The sequence below is a fragment of the Scardinius erythrophthalmus genome (assembly GCF_964197995.2).
Source record: "Scardinius erythrophthalmus genome assembly, chromosome: 2".
NCBI classification, from domain to species: domain Eukaryota; kingdom Metazoa; phylum Chordata; class Actinopteri; order Cypriniformes; family Leuciscidae; genus Scardinius; species Scardinius erythrophthalmus.
The window spans coordinates 46,339,476-46,359,359 of NC_138222.1; the positions used below are offsets into that span (position 1 = coordinate 46,339,476).

Sequence of the window (19,884 nt, forward strand, 5' to 3'; positions counted from 1 at the left end):
CTTAAACACAACAGACATATAATCCCATATAGAGCTCAAACTTGTTTCTTTGTTGCATTGCAGGATAAAGTCTTAGTTAAAAAGCATTGCGAATCAACCATTAAATTGTTCCCTCCGTTCTGCCCTTCACATTCAATCAGTTCTACATTTCATATCCTAATGACATTAATGTCATGTGTTAAGTCCCCCCACATATTTCCAACAAAACATTTTTTTCTTCTTCTTAGCAAAGGTCTGACCTCACCCATTCATTTCATCTACATAATAACCGAGGAGAGGTCTTGACGTGCGTAGTGGTCTATACCGAGGAGATCTGGGCTGCATCTTCAGAAGACGCATTTTTCGTTACTCCTCTAACCTTAAGGGGGCTTTTTAGCTTTTGGTTAGCTATCCGTTTCTGGAAAACATCTGAATCATTGTATAACCAAAGCCAGCTGCTGCACAAGTCTATGCGTGCGTGTGTGAGTGTGTATGTGTGTGTATTGGTTTGTACGAGGAAGAGGGAGAGAGCGTGAGCGTATCTGCTCACTTTGCTCTCCAAAAAAGGAAAAGAAAGAAAGAAAAAAAAATCGATTGGACGTCTTTTTCTTCCAGAAACTTTTTTTTTTTTTAGGAATGAACGCCGAGACGTGCGTTTCATACTGCGACATGACATCCATGGATTCATATTATAGCCCATCTGCACCGCAAGGTAGGGATCACCAGGCGAACCCTTTCAGGACATTCCAGGCGAGTGACACCAAATACAGCCCCGCTTTCCTGACCAACAAAGGTCAGGCGTACGGGGAGAAAGCTGGGAGCCCGTTCCAGCAGGAATGCCAGTCATTGGATGCCACTGCTGGGGAAGGCACCTTTAACAAATACCACCTCTTCATGCAGAGGTCCTCCTGCAAAACTCCCCCAGACAGCAGCAAACTCCAGCAGGACAGCGGACACAACGGAGGGCTCATCGCCTGTTATGGTGAGTTTAAAATCAAGCATTTGTATAATAGAAAATAGTCTTAGTATGCAGAGAAGCAACTCAAGATGTCCTCTGCTTTCTCGTTTCAAAGCGTAACGTTCAACTGCAATGGCATGAATGTTTTTATGAATCTGTTAAGATAATCTGCAAATCCCTCTAATAAAAAGCTACAATTAGGTTTACCAGGTTATTTTACTTGAGAGGCGGTTATTCATATTGATAATCACATCAGAGTGAAGTCCATCAGTAGGCTAATATTTACAAAGCAAATGCAATTGACTTCACAACTTACTACCAATATAACTGGCTCAGCTCTCACAGTAACACAATTAGGATGAGGCATAACCTCCCCCTTTATTAGCCTACATTTTACCTTTGAAGATTGAATCAAATTATATTTAATGCGATAATCTGAATTACAATTCTTAATACTGGATCTGAAGCAGACAATTGAATTAACACATTTTGGAAGGCAAACGCAACTAATTTTAAACACTTTTACAAGTTGTCGACGACACATTAAGGATTTTGACAAATTCTCTCACTCTATATGACCGCGGGCTCGGATCTGTAGCAATAGGCTACGCAATACGAAAGCCCTCTGGGCTAACAAAGTCAAGACTTGGTGAAAATGTTGCATAACTATAGGTTATAAAATAGGCTAAGCATGGCTAGCTCGTGCATTCGGTGAATTAAGTGTTGTGCTTTTATATGGAATTAGTTAAAAGACATCGCGAGATAGCACAAAAATAAAACACTTAAAAAAAAAAAAATCAAGAGCAACTAAATCAAAACGCTTCTTTAACCAATATCCTGTAAAATGAGGGCACTGAAATTGGTACAGTCATCTGCAGCTTCAATTATAAACTGTAAAGGCATTTCATTTTCTACAAATGCAACAAAAAATATTTTTCAACACGTTTTAGCAATCTGTGAAGTTAGTGTTCGTGGATGGAAACAAAATAATTAGCTATAGCCTACGAGAGTTTTTCTCAGGATTCCCGTATTCTAATAATAGGTCTAATAATAATAATAATGCAATAAGAATGACCATGTTATAAAAAATATAAATTCTAAAACAGGAGGGACAAACATTTAAAAATATTTCCGGATACGGAAGCCAAATAGTTGGTAGCGGTAGCCCATAATGAGGTTGGAAAAATGTTTCAATGTGTCCATAAAAGTCTTTTGCAAATGTTTGTTTTAGTTAATGCATTTTTAACAATGCACATATTTTAAACTGACACTAATGTGTTTGAGATTAAACGATTTTTTTCGACGTAACAAGAAAAATGTCAGGTGTGCTGTGCGACCACAGGCTGTGTGAACTGTCTGGAGTTTAAAATGAGAGAAGAAAAAAGGCTTTAAAAAAATAAGTAGTTTAACATTACATTGTTTTTGGATTATTCGAAAGAGGAAATATATCAAATTTAAGAAAAACATGAAGAGGACATTTTTTGGAAAATGGAATATATACCGATAGTCATTAATCAACTATAACATCAAAACAACCTTTAAAAAACATGCTTCGACTTTCAAGAGTAAAGCAAAAATGCATCTTCAGACATTGGCTACAATCACTTGGTATTTTTCCCCCCTGAAATGACCAAAGCTTGCAATAGCCTAAATATATAGCGGGACTACGATAATCATTCAATATAGTCTAGAAAAACATAACACTGGCTGCAATAAGGAAGGGCAAAACGAATAGGCTGCATCTCAATCGGTTATAGGCCTAAGAATATTGTGTCCTCTGAAAACTATAAGACTACGACAATTTTATATGGGGAAGAATGCCATAGCCTACGGGTTCATCTAGGTTTAGCTGTCAAAATTATCCAACACGACAGAGTGCAAAAGAGACCGTAAGAACATGGCGATATTATTGTCAGTTGCAACATCGAAGAGAGGGGAAAAAAGAAAATAAATTAACAGAAGCAGTAACGCGTTTAGAAATAAATTGCCTATTTAGAATTGTGACCGGATTGACACTTTCATACGACAAAATAGCCTACAAAAGCCATCATTCGTTTACATCTGCAGCTTTCGGGAACGCGCTGCATAATAAACGGATGACGCAACGAGATATAGACATAAGCTAGCCTACATTAGATTTAATAATGGTCTGTTGTGCAGATGTTGTCAAATAAAAGTCCTATTTCCCAAACTATAATTAAAACCTCTCTGACAGAAAAAGACCATAGGAGTTGATTAACAGAACCTTACAAGTAGGCTAAATAGCTAAATTAGCCAGTTTAATTTAAACTTAGCCTATATGTTTTATTATGTCATTGCATCATAAATGAAAGCTATTATAAAGTGTTACTTTGTGATGGTTCCAATTAATCCTCCATAATATTACTGCCTGTAATATGCAGAAAGTGTCAGTGGTAAAGTGATGGATTTACCATCAGCAGCTGGCTTTGACATATAGCTCATTCATGAAAATGAGCAAAAAGCATCACGATAGAAAACAGAAATTGAAAAACACTTGTCCATTTAAAAATAATGTCTGTCTATTTAGAGCAGGTAGTACTAATCCAAATCAGTGACAGCAAACGCTCTTGAGGTGAGGGAGTGTTGATATTCTTAACAATATCCTGCTTTATTCATGACGGGTAGTAAATAGGTTGCTGAAAAATGCATGCATGTAAACAACAGCATCTCCAGAGTCTCAGTTCAAAGGGATAGCTTATTTTTTTAATAAGGGATAATGAATGCATCAATGTAATTGATCTAGAGGTTAGTGAACACTGAGTAAATGACTTAAACTGAAAACACATTTCATCCATTTTAATGAATGGGTTTATGACTGTTTGTGTGCGTGCTATTTTTACGATATTAATATATTTCCAATGAACGTTGCCACAAATGGAACTCTTTTGAGACAGTGTGTCACTCATATAATTAGGAAAAAAGCAACTTCGAAGCACCAAGAATAACAATGCTTTCTGACGAGATTGGCCGATACAGATAACTACCGTTCATTAGGGCAATGAAATTACAACATGTGGTCTAATTTGAAAAACCACTTTGATTATCAAATAGTAAATCACAATTTAATATTCAGATGTGCATTGAAACCAAGAGCTTGTTAAAATGTAATGATTCATTCTGCTCTCAATAGACATCATTACAGCAACTCAAAAAGTGCAACATACAAAGTGTCCTGCCAGAGAAATTATTCAGGCCAAAAATGAAAGTTGCTAAGTAATTTAATGATGTGTGATGCCTACATAGAGGAATGATAATAAGTTAGTGATTGAATGAATACATAAAAACCTATTTAAACCAAGATACTTACCAAATTGAGTGTGGCTTACATAATTCTGCAGTCACAGACTAACACTTGCATCAACTTCACATTTCCCCTGGGCATGATTATTATATGCCGAAGAGGGAATGTGGTTTTCAAAACAAGCTTTTGACTAATTCCTAATTCCTCCTTTGTGGTCAGCAGTAATAACACAAAGAAAATGACACTCTTAAAAGGGAGCCCTTTATCACCTCGTCAGTGAAACCCCAATTTTACCACATCATTGTCCTTCATTAGTGAACATGAACACTAAATTGTCCTTACCCCCAAAAAAGATCACTATAGGTCAGATGTAGATTGACATGGTCCCTGTTAATCAAGACTAAGGGAGCCCATGAAATGACAAAGGATGATGACTTCATAAAACAAATGCCTTGTACAAATACACAACGTGTCACCATCACAGCCTTTGCATTTGGCATGAGATGTTGATGGAAGAGATCACATAAACGTTTGGTAATATCAGCATTAAAGGCAACAATTAAGGATTCACTCACAATGCAAGTACATGCTTTGGATCAGGTCATGATGAACAAGGTTATAGACATTGATATTTGAAATGAATAGGCTAGACCGTATTCATGGGCTAAATCATTTAGTGTTTACAGTAGAGATAATCAGATAAGAAACGATGTTAGTTTGATTGACAACCTATAGCGCAACAGGCAAAACTTGTAACTTGTGTTTGGGTTATTACTACTTTTTCAGTATTATTTTGTACTTTGGTGGTTGTGTGAATCATTTAGGCTTAAGCTTGCTCATAGCGTTTAAAGTCTTTGCTCCAATCAGTGTTTGAGACAACTAAAACAAATCAGACCTGATCCTTGTTCAGTGGACTTTTGTGCTCTCAGTTTATCATTCAGAAAAACTCATTATCAAATCATTAAACGTGCGTAAAATAATAGTTGGATGATGGTGACTTTTTAGTTTAAAAGCTTTTAGATTCCTATGTTGTGTTTGTACGCTTTCATATATTCTCCCTGCTTGCAAATCTTTTTTAAAGACTCTCACTAAATAGCAAACTATAATTTATAAGAGCGTTTGGCTGATATGATGAATAACTATATGAAAGGAAGTAGCTCAGCTGCATTTATTTAATGAGCATTCACAAGCAGAAAGACCTTTTTCCGGTTGTAAAACACAATTAAATTCTGCAGGTATGGATAAAAAAAACAAAAATATTCAAAAAATAAAAAAGTTAAAAAAGCCACTTTTATCATATAAAAATAAATAGAAAAACATAAATAAAAGTAAATTATTAATGGGATATCACATGCATATAATGACATACTATGCTATAAAGAAATAATAGTTTGATTTGTTGAAATATTATAATTTATAAAGAACGTTATTTAATTTACACAACATCTGAAGTATAGGCTACTTTTAATGATATCAACTGTATGAATTATCACCATGTATTATATGAATTTACATTGGTAATAATTTGCAATGTCTGTATTACTACACTATTGTAATTTGAAATAATTATAACAAAAGTATGGATATAGTCATAGTGGAACAGAAGTACTGCACAAAGAGGGGGGGAAGCATATTCCCATAGTCTGTTGATCTAAGGAGAGGTGACAAGGACTTGGGATCATTTTACCAGTTCAAAATTTGGCTTTGCAGTTTACATTAGCCTCAGTGTGCTTGCCTGAGCGCGGCAAGTCGGCAGTCGGCTTCAAAGACAAGGCCTCTATTTAAACAGCATAATCGAACCCAAATAGATTCCCTCTAACGGGTCTTCAACTACTAGAGAACGGCTGAGCATTTGATCAAAGGTGAAAGCAAATTGAAATGTGTTGCTTCAAATTTTTACTATTGATTTGGAACTTATTGATAATATGAAAATAAATAAATAAATGTAAAAGGGAAAGGGATTTTTTACAAAAAAAGGAAGATACTGTTATTTACTCACCTTTGTGTTTTTCTGAACTCTGTGAATTGCAAAAAGGGATATTTTGAAGAATGTTGTGGTAACACCACCGGACTCCATTGACTTTCATTGTATGGACATTTTTCATGATATCTTCTTTTTTGTTTTCTGCAGAAGAAAGCATACAGTAAGTCATGAGTTTAAAAAGACGTAAAAGTGAGTAAATGACAGTATTTTGGGTGAACTAACCAAAAAAAAAAAAAAGTGTTTCTAAAGTTTTTAATACTGTAATGTATGCTTTTATGCTACTTTAGCTTTTGGCTCTTCTGTATTTTTTCTTTACATTATCATCTTACAAGACAGTGATTAGTTAGGTTTTTACAGCATTCCATAGTGCTTGTTAACTAGCGCACCGCTCCAATGTGGTTTCTAAAGCCATCCAGGAGATTCCAAACTTTACTGAGGGTTTGGGAAATGCAATGTCAACTGCTTAACAAACAAAACAGTACAATAAAAAAAGAGAACAGTACAAGGCAAGTTGTTGCAACATTTAAACCGATTTAATTCTGTAACCCTTGCACCAGAGACAACAGAGATATATTTGTGCCCAAGGATGTTCACAGCCGAAGCCACAGCCGAAATCACTAAAATACTTTAACTCGCTATATTTTTTCAGAAAATCACCAAATCTAAACTCTCCAGAATCATAATTGTTTGAAAGGCCGCAACCAAACCAAGCAGTGTTAGTAAAACAAGCTCAAAGAGTTTTGATCTGACACCCCATGTTTTCTTTTTGACGGTGCATATGGATTCAAAGTGCATTTGATAAACATCCTCAGGTTTAAGCAGTCTTGAGTTCAAATACTTCTTGTCCTGACACTCCAAGGGAGCCGGAGGAGCGAAGCGAGCTGTGATTTATCGCGAGAAGCAGTTTAAAGGAAATGCTGTGTTTTCTTGCCCAGCATGTGCTCTTTGCTGCAGCCTGCTGGGATAAATCGTCCTCCAGGACTAGCTGTGCGTTTGGACTTCTCTGCGGATACCCATCAGAGTCTCACTACCGGGCGTTTTTTTTTTAGTCGGCACCAGCTGAGACGCGACTCTCTCTCTGAAACAACTGCTGTCTTGTGCGTGTATATGTCTATTGAATAGAGTCACAGTTCTCTCAGAAGTACGCAACTTCAAGAACGAGAGGTGACCCCTAAAACGTAAAGCAAGTTATAGGAGGAGACAGTCCCTGTGGTTTGGTTGGGCTAAGTTAAGAATCGCGCCGCTGTTGTCACATCTGCCTTTGAGTATGTGATTTGCTCTGGTTTTGCAAATGGCTGCACGAGTAGACGTTTACTAATGAGGCTCCTTCTCTACTAATATCTTGTGGTGTCACGCTCACAATCACCAATAAAAAAAAAAATCTTTCACCATTTCCATATGCCACCAGCCAGTCATTCTTCATATCACAACCTATCAATCTCTTGCCGTGTCCGTCTGTTAGAGCCTGAAATAATTAGATGGCGGAAGGGAAGTTCAGACTGTTGGCCTGGCTTCAGAACACAGAGCTGCCTATTACAATTCAATCCATATTTTAAGCACAGAAAACAAATATAATTACTGATATAAATAAAAGCTTAGATGAGCAAACAGTCTTTACCATTTGCTTTCAGTCATAATAACGATGAAACCCGGCCTGACGTCGTCTTATTTATGCCTTTTAATTTTGGCATATTTCACCATTAACCCTTCACAGAGACCCCAGGTAGCCTAATTTATAGTGTTTCTTTTATTTGCCTGCTGCTGACCCTAACAATCAGATTCTGTAAAAAAGCATAGAGGATGCCCTGCCGCTTTACAGCTAGTTAAATTACACTTTGATGTGTTCCCCCGTTTTCAGCTGGTACTAAATGACTGCCCCTTGTAAAGATCTGACCCTTGCTAACTCACGGGGTCGAGCACCGACATCCTACAAAGCCAGGAACCACTGGCGTCTCCCATCGAAGGCAAGGCACCTTTTTAGTGCAAGTGGATCTGGAACCACTGTACTAGCCATTCATGCATATTTTATGAAAATATATAGTGGTGCCCTTTCCTCTTGATTTATAGGATATATCAAATGGCGACCCATTTGAAGATATTTTACTCTGGAGTCAGAGGTAAAAGTAGATGCTGTAAAGTAGGTTTACAAGCCCCATTCTTGTTACGCATACAGGTGTGAACCTACTCGGGTTAAAATGACAATTAGTCTTTTTCCTGAACCTCACCGTCTCCTAACCTAGAGCTGAACTTCTTGTCCTGCCCTGGTAACTGATGCAATGACTCTCTTACCTCATTGCACTGGAAAAGTAAAGGACTTCACACATCCCTCACTCTGTAAGGAAGGAGAAGTGTGCTATCTTGGAAAAACTAGATGGAAAACACACAAATACTATTATGTCCTCATGAATTAAAAAAAGAAAATAATCGCTCACCCAAAACCAGTATGCAGAATGTCTAATAAACAAGAGAAATACAATTCCACACACTACCAATGCTAGCAAAAACATTCTACATAACATGCATAATATGTTCAACGCAAATGCCGTTCTAAAGTTAAAAGCATCTGTTTCCACAAAAATATTAAGCAGCTTAACTGAGCTTGTTTCTTGTGCACAAAATCAGCATATTACAATGATTTCTGAAGTATCATGAGAAACTGAAGACTGGAGTAATGATCTCATCACAGGAATTAATTACATTTTTAATGATTACAATTGTAATATTCTTTTCAGAATATGTTTGAATGTGTTTTAATCAAATAAATGTAAACTTGTTAAAGATAAGGGACTTCTTTCAAAAATATTTATAAATCTTAATGCCACATATTTGAATATGTGGTAGTGTACGTTAGACAATCAAAAACATCAAGCAAAACATTTAAAATATGTAATGAATAAATCAGAAAAATCAGTGATCAATAGCAGTGAAAATACAAGTAGCCTAAAGATAGCCTAAAATGGACAGTGAATAGATCCCTTGTTCAGTCAATTGTGCTAAAATAATATTCTCACTTGCAATTCAATGGTGATTTTTCTGGTATTATCTGTGGTAGACATTTTTCCTAAAGCCAGATATGACCTCATGAAACTTCAGTGTGTCTAACAGCACCACAGACAGGGTAAAACAGCATGACCATGTTCTGCTCTGCATTTTTTTTTTTTTTTTTTTTTGCAATCTTCAACCACTAACCCCCTCAGAGCTCCAGTTCAAAACTTTTTCTATTCTGACAGAAACATTTTGCCGTGAGATTTCTTGCCCAGAAGGCAGGTCATGTTACTCGCCCATATGGTGGAGCTACGGGGCAGCCAAGTCTCTGTTCACCTTGAGCAGCAGAGAGCCTGGGTTGAACCCTTGGTGGACTACGAGACTGTCACAATACTCTAGGTCTGCCAAAAGCCATCAGTGACACGGGGTATAAACAAGAGCCTTTGATCGCTAGGCCCCGATTTCAAACAGGCTGTCAGCTTTTCCATGTGGGGGCAAAAGGCGTGAGGCATCTGAAGGGACAAGCTGAAAATATTTATGTTTGAGTAAATTCGCTGCTCCCACTTGCTTAACAAGATGTGTCAGTCGTGGGCAAGAGGCAATGTGGGAACCATTATACCCCCAGGCCTGGCTCCATGTCTGTCATGGCTGAGCCCATGGTGCCTGGAAAAGGCAAATAGGGAGACAACCAAAAGGAAGCATATACAATGTGATATATGGTCAAGAACAGGAGCAGTTCCTAAGGCATATACATACAAAAGGTAAAGACAAAAATGCCATATTTACCAGGCTGAAATCTAAAGCTCTCTAAATCTAAAACAAACAATAAGAGTTAAAGGGATAGTTCACACAAAATGAAAATTGTCATTTACTCAGCCTAATATTGATCCAAAACCATATGACTTTCTTTTTTCTGTGCAACATAAAGAGAAATATCTCAGTAGCTAAGTTTATGTGCACCCAAAAAATTAATGGCTCAATTAGACTGAAAGGCCTTCATATATAAACATCCCAATCGATCAGATTGAGCTTGACCCAAATTAAATTTTGATCACATTGAAAGGGGTGGTGTAGACCTGAAATAATACGATCAATACTTTTTTCCCAATCGGATTAAAAAATACCTCACTGTAAAACCCAACAAGTTAACTCAACTCAAACCGATTGAGGAAACTGATCGCGGCAAACCATTTAAGTTTAAAAATAAATACATATGAGTATTGTGAACTTATATATATTGAGTCATCAATATATATAAGTTCACAATACTCATATGTATTTATTTTTAAACTTAAATGGTTTGCCGCAATCAGTTTCCTCAATCGGTTTGAGTTGCGTTAACTTGTTGGGTTTTACAGCTCGCACACATGCGCAGTGCTGTGATAAGCATGTTTACCAGACCCCTTTTACAATAAGTTTACATATGTTTTACTTATTATGAACGTGCAAACTGTGTGTTTATTTACGTCTTAGGAACTGTGTCAGTCGAGGGAACCGAATATTTAAAAAAGCTTTTTTGCCATATTTGTTAACTTTCCATTAAGGTATGTCATCAAGGCAAAAACGTAATTTATACTCACGGTAGCTCCGGTAACATTACAGCGGTGGCTTTCTCTAGTTCCCAATGAGTATATAATATAAATATACACGTAAATGAAAATGTGAATCGAGTTGCAAAGTTTAGGATTCCTATAAACAGAACTTTATGAATCTGAAATCAGAATGGATTTATTTGGATTGAGGAAAATTAGCACATGTAAACATACCTAGATTTTTTTTTGTCCATACAATAGAAGTCAGTCAACAGTCACCAAAACAGTTCCGTACCCAACGTTCTTCAAAATATCTTTTGTCTTTCTTAGAAAAGGTTTGGAATATCATGAGAGTGATTCATTTCAATTTTTAGTGAACTATGCCTGTAAGAGAGAGATTCAACCAAAAGCCAGATGCCATTAAAAAAAGCTGGTTCCATTTTATGGAGTGTATTATACATTATCTTAATGTTTTTTTCCCTAGGCAGAATCAATTTTTCAAATCACTGACACCACACGAGATTCAGAAAGCCACAAATTGTTGTCTTGATCACAGTTCACATGGTTATTGGCAACTGAAAGATTAGAATTTGGAGGAATGAAAGGCTGGTTGTGCCAATATGTTCTTGTTGGACACATTACCAGGGCTGGACTAACTACATGGGCGTTTGGGCATGTGCCCAGGGACAACATGCTTAGGGTGTAAACAAATCAGGGCCGTATAAATGGTTTCAAATAGTGGGAGATGTGAAAGAGTGAAAAGAGTCCAAAATTTTTACTTTTAGCTTGTTACTGGGGCAGTGCCTTCAAAAGGTACATATCTGTGGCTTATCTACCCCTAAATTAATTGTTTACCCAAAAGTTAAAATTATGTTATTATTGTTGTTCCAAACCTGTATGACTGACTTTCTTCCTTGGAACACGAAAGAAGATATTTGAAGAATGTTTTAACCATACAATGAAAGTCAATGGGGTCCAAAACAACTTTAGACCCTGCTGACTTACATGTCATTTCAAAACACCTTCTTTTGTGTTCCACAGGAGAAAGAAAGTCATACAGGTTGTCAGATGCCAGAATTTGTGCGTTTCAGTGGACTATGCCCTTAAAGGAATATTTCACCCAAAAATGAAAATTAGCCCATGATTTACTCAACATAAGCGCAACGTAAGTTGTTCTTTAGGCGCAAGTAGACTGCGTATGGCCGTTTGGACGGAAAATAGTTATTTTACTTTATAAAGTTTTAAATATGGATATTTTTCTTACACAAACAGATCGCTTTCCTTTAGAAGGCCTTTATTAACCCCCTGGAGCCGTGTGGAGCAGTTTTATGATGGATAGATACACTTTTTTGGACTTCAAAACAGAAACAACCATTAACTGCCGTTATAAAGCTTGGAAGAGCCAGGATATTTTTTTAAATAACTCCAATAGTATTTTTTCTGAAAGAAGAATTTTGACCTAGGATTGGGGGTGAGTAAATCATTGGCTAATTTTCATTTTTGGGTGAAACATCCCTTTAAAATAGTAGCCTACCATTAGATGCTAATATGCACCCTGTTTGGGGATAAAATACAAAGGAGTACTTTTGAGGGTACTGCGCCAGTTACAAGCCGTTGACAATCTCTCTCACGGGGCACCACAATAACCTAATCTGGCTCTGAACATTACCCTACATGGTTCTGTGAGGAGGTGAGAAAAGCATGTGTACCAGTAGCATTTACCCATCTGCCCCTCAGCTCAAACCCGAGAAGGCTTTAATCAAGTCTCGCATTAGAAAATGAACACCTCAACACTGCATCACCTAAAATAACTTTCTGTCACTGAGCACTGAGCTAAAGTAAGACATAAAGCTCAGGGTTGCCACTGGATCACATAAGAAGGGAACATTCCAAAATGAACTCTAATCCAGCTTTACACCCTGTTCCTCCTCGCAGTTAAATGAGTGAAACAGAGAGAAACAGCCAAAAGTCTGCCAATACAGCCATCAAGTTTGTAAGCGTTATGTTTGAGTGAGCATGCCAGTCTTTGTAGCACAGCTTTTCCACAAAGCACAGACAGGTAATGAGCACTGAGAGAGAGCTGGAGAAATGACCTAATGTACTGGAATCCTCACATTCATTGATCTGACTGAATTTATGACCGGCACGCTGACTGGGGTTTCACAGCTGAGCTGCTGTGTGTTTCCAGTGGCTTGACGCAGAAAATTACTACTCTAGGGCCGCTAGTGCGGCCTCATTGCGAGCCAAGCTCCATTTTGCACCATTTCCACAGACTGTGTGTATGTTTGAGGCTACACTCATCAAACAGGGCAGTAGTCTTCGAATTGTGCCCAAGTGGGAAACCGGTAATTTTCTGTCAGTCTGCAATTACAGCCATGAGCAGTCTGTTACACATGAGCAGCTGATTCATGAGCTGAGACTGGCGGCCGTTACTACAACCACGGGTCTTACAACTATGAACGGCAACACTACGTTGCCTTGGTTAATATTAAATTGCATGCAATATTATATTATATTGACCAATATTATAGCTAACACTTAGATGAGTTAACAGTATTGTTTAATTTGTTAACATTATTAATGTAGGGTAATTTCTACATTTCTGATGCTTGACAGTAAATCTGTTAATAATTAACATTAAAGTATTACAAACAAACATTAATTGGTAATGAACAAAAGCATATTAATTAACATTACCTATATTCATAAATGTTGTAAAAATTGTTCATTGTCAGATCATGACACCCAAAAGTATTAAAGTATTACCTATATATGAAATTACACCAGGTTTTAATGACTCCCCGACCGTGTGTGTTTCTATAAAATGTAAATATTTAGTTAAAAGAATAGAGTTTAAAAAAAAATATATACATATTTATAATAAAATACAATGCACATACCAGCAAACATTACTTAATTCTTAACAGAAAAAATGTAACTTGGAAAATTAAAAAAGCTCAGATTGCTTCAGAGGGATTTACTCTTATAATATAAATTTACAGTAAGTCATTGGAGTGACTTGGGATGAAGAACACAATGATGATAGGAGAATAATTGCTGTTAAACCAAGCCTCAAATGAAATTAAATCAAATTCAATTCAATTAAATAATTGCTCACAATGTTTTGGTGATCAAATGGTTCAACAGATTTGCTTCCCTCACATCATTTTCATAATCATTTGTATTCAATTAATGCACATAATGACCCTTCACAAATGTCTCTTTTTCTGTCTACAGGTAAAGACAGCACAGGGCTGACAGATTCTGAGTTGCCCCAAAACAGTGATCCTGCAGGGATGGATGGCAGCTACCTCAGCATAAAGGAGTCAGGAGTGAAGAGCCCCCAGCAGCCAAACTCAGATTTGGCCTCTCCGTTGTTGGACAAGGCCGAGGGAGAGAGCAACAAGGGCAAGAAAAGACGCAACCGTACCACCTTCACAAGCTACCAGCTAGAGGAGCTGGAGAAAGTCTTTCAGAAAACACACTATCCCGACGTCTACGCTCGGGAACAACTCGCACTGAGGACTGACCTGACAGAAGCTCGTGTACAGGTGTGAGCCACATTTACATTACCAAATTCAATAACATGTTTTGAATAACCTTGTACAATGAGGCTAGATCAACAATGAAGTCTCTCAACTAATTTTAGTCCATTTGAGCTTTGAAAAATGAGGAATGGAAGTCCTGTTAATATAGACCAAGAGGTATTTTTCAAAGTTGGTAAAAGAACAGCGACACTAGGAGGAAGAGTGATTGCACTCAGTGCAAAGAATATTAAAAGTAAATAGAGAATACAGAGAAAAAGCTGTTGAAGTTGGCCGTCACAAGAGATCATAAAGTAAAAAGGGGCTTTCAGATTAGACATGTCAGGGTCTGCTTTCATCTCGAGCCTCTACCTGAACCTCTGAGCCCAGCTGTATTAAACTCAGCCTAGGTCTGGAAAACCAGAACCTTTATGTGAACCACCCCCACCCCATACCCCTAAATTTGCATATAATCCCTCCAACACTACTGCTGCATTCCTGCATCAACAGACAGACCGGGAGATCCCTGAATGTGCGCTTTACTTAGAAGCCCTGGATTTACACTGTTTGTCTTTCATTAATGTCCCACTCAGGAAAGAATGTGTCCCTCCCTGCTCTCAAGGGTAGGTGAGAGAATCTGGCCTGAAGTTCCTTCACATGGTGAGGGATGCTTATGACTTATATCCATGTACACGACTAGCTATAACTAAAGAATAATTGGAAACATCCAAAGAACCACAATGGTTCAGTTCCAGGGACAATGAACACTGTCAAACCTTTCTGAAACTTAGAAGTGAAGCCTTTTCTCATCTACTCTCTACTTTGGGACAGCACAAAAAGATACCTATTTTTACTGCACATTACCATAATGCCAACTATAACATTTTTTACAGCAACATGAATGACAAAAACAAATGACTCATATGGCAAAAAGCAAGCTTAGGTAGTTGCATGTGCTCCGACAGAGATGCATTTGTGCAAGCAGCTAGAGTTAGAGTCTGGCTCGGTCATTTGCTGAACCCACCACTCCACCCATTTGTTGCTTCTTTACTCTCCTACCTTATTGAAGGCAAAAAGTCCCACATAATAACAGTACTTATGTACAGTCAGACTTACTCAACTGCATTAGTGTAAATTACTAATGTCTCCACAAATTGGCTTGGATTGTTTTTTCTTTGCCTTTCTGAGAAAAAGATCTGATATTATTAATATACTTCATATGTCTGGATACATCTGGTAAAAGGTTAAGGGCTTAATATGCTATAAATAGCATTTTACTATAATTACAGTTCTGGAGGTCAAGAAACAAAAAAATGAATGATTCTGAAGTAGAAGAGGTGAGCTTGAGTGACAGCAGAGTCAGACCATCAATCCTCAAAGCTACTCTGGACTTCAAAGCCGTTTTTTCTGCTAGGTTTAGTTCAGTGTTTCTGTTCTTTCTCCCCTGGTGCTGGAACATAAATAAAGCTCCATAATAAGCCTCTAAGCTGCTTTAGCTGTCAACGTCTTTACCAATTACTGTGTTACTAGCCCGCATGGACAACATACAAAAGATTAAAAAAGACTTTTCTACTACGTTTCTAACAGGTGCTGGTCAAAATTAGTTGACTTGTTAATGTTGGCAGCCTTGAACTTATTCACCAGCAACCACTAAAGGGAAAGAATGATTGGAAATATTTTAAAGAAACCAAAAAGCAAGCCCAAGGTTGCACCAACCACTTCTGACAAAAATACAGATCCAAATAACTCCCCATTTATGGTCTCTCTTGCTCCCTGCCAGTCTAGTTCAAAGGTGAACTTTTGGTGTAAGCATTATACAACACACCTCAGTATTGGCTCATCAGTATGAGAGGTGCAAGGGAATCTTTCCACCACTTGTCTACACGCCTCTACTGGGTTGGAGAGTCAGATATGGAAAGCCAGGGGCTTAAGAGTCAGGAAATTAAACATAGAATGAAAACAAACTCAATTTTGAACTTTCTTCCATCTTTCTTTTCGATCTCACAACTTCCATGCTTAGATTTATGAAAGGGAAGACAGTCAGAGAAAAAGATAAATATAAAAACGGGAATAAAAATGCTGTGCAGACAATCATATTAAATGGACGTCTTTGCATTCTTAGATGCCCAGACGGTATCAAAACCTAGCATCAATTCAAAACACAAGGATGCAAGCGGAGAGCCACAAGAGTGATGATGCTCTCTGAAAAAATCTGAGCAAAACAAATGTTCTTTTTTTCTCCAGGCAGTTAAGCTCTACAAACATATGATGTGGAGCCAAGGGACAGTGATTAAGTGACCACCAAATTAAGTGCAAAGAGAGCTAAGGTGCTATCAAGTTACGCTTAGAGATAGGCTGACATCTTGCTGGCAATGGACGCAATAACCACAAACTGATTGACCAAAGGGCCATCCCCAGATCCAAGTTCAAGCTCCGTGACGAATTGAGATCGCAAGACAAAAGAAAGACTCAGCTTGAAAAAAAAACTTTCCACTCCACAAATCAATAAACAGATACTTCTAAACAGAGAAGAACAGGGATTAAAAGAATGGAATTTTTGGCAGCTCTTTAGACTGCGAACCATGAGAAATCACTTTGTGTAATTTGTTCTCTAATTCCCAGATCTCTAAATAACCATCTATTCAGGGACACAATGCATATTTCTATAGAAAAGAAGAGGGAAAAGAGGGAAAAATGTGAAAAAGTGTAACTTGCCAGATAAAATCCAGTACTAACTGTTTGTTAAAAGGAAAGTTTACCCCAAAAGTATAATAATATCATTTACTCACTCTCATGTCATTCAGACATATGTGAATTTCATTCTTCTGTGGAACACAAAAGAAGATATTTTAAATACAATTTCAGATGCTTTTGGGGTGCAAAACAACATTGGAGCCCACTTAATTTCATTGCATTATCAAAATATATTCATTTGTGTTCAGCACAGAAATTAAAGTCATGCAGGTCTGGAATGACACAAGGGTGAGTAAATGATTTTCATTTTCAATACACTTTTTCCTTTCTAAAAGCCGAGCAGCAATCTCCTAATCCATCAAAGCAAGCATGTGGTGGTAGTGCAGGAGGAGGAGTGAAATGGTTATTCGAAGCCTCTGGACCCGGTGGGTTCCTGCTTTCCCCTCCCTGCCCCCTGCTGCTGCTGATAGCTCTGATAGAAAAGAAACTCAGAGGAGGCCATCACAATCTGTCAGCTCCCACATCATCAAACAATGGCCAGGTCTCTCCGAACTGTTTCCAGGAAAAGATGCTGATCTATAATACAGCCAAATGGCTTCCTACATGAGCTCTAGACTTACAACTAAAGTGGCAGACTTTCTAGGCACCAAAAAGAAAGTGCAACTAGACATTTGATACCAAATTTGTTACACAATGTATTCAAAATAGAAAGTTTGATAATAGATGTTTATTACTCTGTCAGTAAATCTCCCCTAAGAAAACATTTCCTCTCTATGATGTAACACCACAGGTGGCCAGTTTGCATGAGGTCATTTAATCACTTACTAATGCGATATCCTCATGATTAAGGGTTGATGTCTTGCTTGCAGGTGTGGTTCCAAAACCGAAGAGCCAAGTGGCGGAAAAGAGAGCGTTTCGGACAGATGCAGCAGGTCCGGACACATTTTTCTACGGCCTATGAACTGCCTCTTCTCACTCGGCCAGAAAACTATGCTCAGGTATAGTGCTATCTCCAGTAATAAATGAAAGTCAAGGAAATATCAGAAATTAATATTAATAGTTAATAATGCTGATTAAGGATGGAAATTGTGAAAAATGTTAAGAAAAAAAGTTCCATTCCATTATCAGTTTTTTAGTACTTATAAAAAAAGTGTTTTGTTCATTGCTCTCTAAGTACTTTTAAGGAATATACATGCGTTTACACAGACTTTTTAATTACTTCAGAACAGGAAAAACTGTTTATCTTCATTATACATTATTGTCATATAAAGAACCAGAAACTTCACTGAATTAAGACATTCAGTTGTCAAACTGTGTTTGATTCACTAATTTGAGTCATTTGTTCAGGAACTGATTGTGCTTTATGTTTATGATTCAGTAAAAAGTATCAATTCTTTCATTCAGAAATCAGACTACACTGGTCGCACTTTCTGTTTTGTACTGATGTTGCGGCGCCACTTAAGTAGTGCGGGGAGCCCTGTCAGAGTGTTTTATTAAGACTGTTATTAGAACGGATTGTCATAGTTGCGTTTTTTTGAAAGCTATCTTTATGATTAAGTTCACTTTTTAAAACCTAAAAAGAGTGAATATTGGTGATGAATTTCAAATGAAAAACAGTAGGAAGGCAGACAACTGACAATTTCGAGACCTAAGGAAACACAATGTCGAGGTCAGGTCAGACCAGGGCTGTGGCCGAGGACGACACGCCTTCACAGGAGAGCCAGAGAATCTCCTGGATTTATTATGAATATGTGGCCGGGTCGGAGGGCAGGGGTGGCTCTTTGGGGAGCGCGCCTGCAGCTGTGGAATGCAGCTTTGCTCACATCTGGGGCATCTCCCTGAGAGGGCTTTCATCTCCCTCCACAGCCCTCCCTCAGACCCCCACCTCCCCAGGCCCAGAGCAGAATACAGCCCTATCAATTCACTCTGTGCTCCCTCTGCTCAGCAGAGGAGGTTACTCTGGGTGTTGAAGGAGCGTACAGAGACAGGCATTCCTCCTCCACACTAGTCAAGCAGCTCCCACTCAGTACAGGACCAGATGAATGCCCCACAGCTCTTGATATATCTCCACATCGAGTACCACTGAGGATTCTGCACCTTCGCCAATGCAATATTTCAAAACAAGAGGAGTCAGACTTGATAAATGCTCTCAAGACTAGAAGTTACATTAATGTTATTGATGCTGAGATTGCAGAATGTAAATGCACTATACCTTAACCTTCTGCATTTGACTTGGTTGCAGATTCAGAACCCTTCTTGGATAGGCAGCAGCAGTGCAGCATCTCCGGTGCCGGGCTGCGTCGTACCCTGCGACTCGGTCACTTCCTGCATGCCACCTCATCCACATGCTGCTAGCGGAGTGTCTGACTTCTTGGGTGTGCCCAGTCCTGGCGGTCACATGGGACAGACACACATGGGCAGCTTGTTTGGGAGTCCAGGCATGAGCTCTGGCATTAATGGGTACGATCTAAACATGGACCCCGACAGGAAATCCTCCAGCATCGCCACACTGCGAATGAAAGCTAAAGAACACAGCGCAGCCATCTCTTGGGCTACATGACTCCCCCAACTTTAGGACGTTATCTCTGAAGTCCCTCAACAAACAAGAGAAGGAGGAGCAAATGTGAACATCAGTTAGCCACCAAAGCATGACCTGGGATCAAGGAGTGTGTGGATTGACAAAGACAAGAAAAAGTAATTGAGAAACCATGAGATTTATTTCGGTTTGAAGTCTAGAGAGACTAGGGAAAATCAGAGATCATAAACCTGAGAATGTTCTGGCTTTAAAACAAGAAATACAAGAAAGACGACAGAAACTTGACATTAGAATGCATACAAGAATTAAATGAAAAAGGAAAAAAAAAAAAAACGAATGGAAAGAAAACCCTGCACTTATCCGCCACTAGTGTCCCATTTGTAAACACACGTAAATTTATCAAAACGCATCTGGCTTCGTTTTCTTCTCA

General features: G+C 38.2%; 1 protein-coding gene across 1 annotated transcript; it reads left to right on the plus strand.

Moving 5' to 3' along the window:
• The first annotated feature begins 343 nt into the window (after nucleotides 1–343).
• alx4a (ALX homeobox 4a) lies at nucleotides 344–19,609 on the plus strand. Its single transcript, XM_081347543.1, has 4 exons — nucleotides 344–961; nucleotides 13,938–14,251; nucleotides 17,788–17,916; nucleotides 19,161–19,609. Exons 1-4 carry the CDS (start codon nucleotides 472–474, stop codon nucleotides 19,476–19,478), a joined length of 1,251 nt encoding a protein of 416 aa, XP_081203669.1. The 5' UTR covers nucleotides 344–471; the 3' UTR covers nucleotides 19,479–19,609.
• Nucleotides 19,610–19,884: the final 275 nt, after the last annotated feature.

Bases quoted from the DNA above. Each gene is read 5' to 3' on its own strand.
- alx4a (XM_081347543.1), top strand. From the start codon at position 472: ATGTGTGTGTATTGGTTTGTACGAGGAAGAGGGAGAGAGCGTGAGCGT. The intron at 962-13,937 runs GTGAGTTTAAAA...TTCTGTCTACAG, and splicing joins AGGGCTCATCGCCTGTTATG to GTAAAGACAGCACAGGGCTG. The intron at 14,252-17,787 runs GTGTGAGCCACA...TCTTGCTTGCAG, and splicing joins TGACAGAAGCTCGTGTACAG to GTGTGGTTCCAAAACCGAAG.